At 54.0% G+C, this 1,175-nt stretch overlaps 1 protein-coding gene across 1 annotated transcript in view; it reads right to left on the bottom strand.

The window, feature by feature from the left end:
• Nucleotides 1-1,175, bottom strand: part of LOC104464336 (solute carrier family 2, facilitated glucose transporter member 9-like) — a gene marked incomplete at its 5' end in the record, with an annotated part of 6,789 nt that overhangs the window by 1,236 nt on the left and 4,378 nt on the right. The window contains 1 exon segment of the mRNA XM_010077007.1: nucleotides 1,060-1,135. Coding sequence (XP_010075309.1) covers nucleotides 1,060-1,135 — 76 coding nt within the window.

The following is a 1,175-nucleotide window of genomic DNA, read 5'->3' as shown; positions in this document are numbered from 1 at the left end:
TTCCCAGCCTCCCTAGATCAAAATAATTTAGAAAATTTCCTTCTATCGATTGGCTAAAGGCTCAGATGCTGTGGCTGATTTAGGCAGGAACAAAGCAACCACATTTCCAAGTGTCAGCATTTCCCACAGGACACAGAAATGCCATTTTCCAACTGGCTTTTCCCACGTATGGTGAAAAAGTCCCAGCATGACTGAAGATAATTGCCCAAGCCAACCTGGCTACTGAAAACTGGACACAGGACTCAGCCCCTCCGCCCATGTGTCACTGAGCCAGCAGCCCTGGCTCCCAGGACTGTCCCTTTACTGGAGAGCAGGATCCAAGGTCCAGCACACATCCCCGGGCACAGGGAATCTGCAGGGGACTGTATTTGATGTGGTGACATGCTGGGAGTCCCACTGCCTGGGACAGGGCTGACTGGGATCTCTTATAAAGGACACTCCGATGAAGAATAGAAACAAAAAAAAAGTGCTAAGAAGTGACGAGAAGTGTAGCCCCTGATGGACTCTTACTCACAGCTCGCCCAGAATATACATTTTTTTGTTTTAAAACTCCTATTCATCATTGTTTGTGAACAATGAGCCATTAAAATCCTAATTAAAGATGTAATTACAGTGAATAAAGTCTGGGCTGAGGATGAATTATAGATCTGTTAACAGCTCTGCTAATACATCAACTGGGTAAACCAGTCCAGGTTCACTCCTCGTTGTTCACGCCTGCTCTCGCGCCCATGCTAGGTTAACAGCAGGACGATGCTCTCCAGTCACTCTGGGATGGGAGCAGGTGACACCTCCAGAGAGGCCTGGGGAAAGCTGCTGGGGTTTTCTCAGGGAGGTGGATGTGGAGCATAACCCCGGGGACATATGGAGCTGGGGGGGCTTGTGGCGGGGTCTTGCTCACAGGGTGCAGTACGATAAACCAGAACCTGGCTGGAGGGACAGAGCCGGAACACCAGTCCTGCCGCCTGCCTGCAAACCCCGCTACTCCCTGCACCCTCCCCGCTCCACCCGGACGCCCATTCCCGCCCCACTGCCCCCAGCTCCCGCTGGCCCCAAGCCCACCTGGTCCCATGCAGAAGCCGGCGATGATGCCGACCACGCAGGCAACGCTGACGTAGCGCATCCAGGGCAGGGCGCTCTGCAAGGGGACACAGGGCTGGGGGACACCGCCGGGGGGG

The sequence above is a fragment of the Pterocles gutturalis genome, unplaced genomic scaffold (genome assembly GCF_000699245.1).
Source record: "Pterocles gutturalis isolate BGI_N339 unplaced genomic scaffold, ASM69924v1 scaffold15358, whole genome shotgun sequence".
Lineage (NCBI taxonomy): Eukaryota > Metazoa > Chordata > Aves > Pterocliformes > Pteroclidae > Pterocles > Pterocles gutturalis.
Note: the sequence above shows the minus strand (reverse complement) of the source record. Positions and strands in the feature narration are given on the sequence as shown.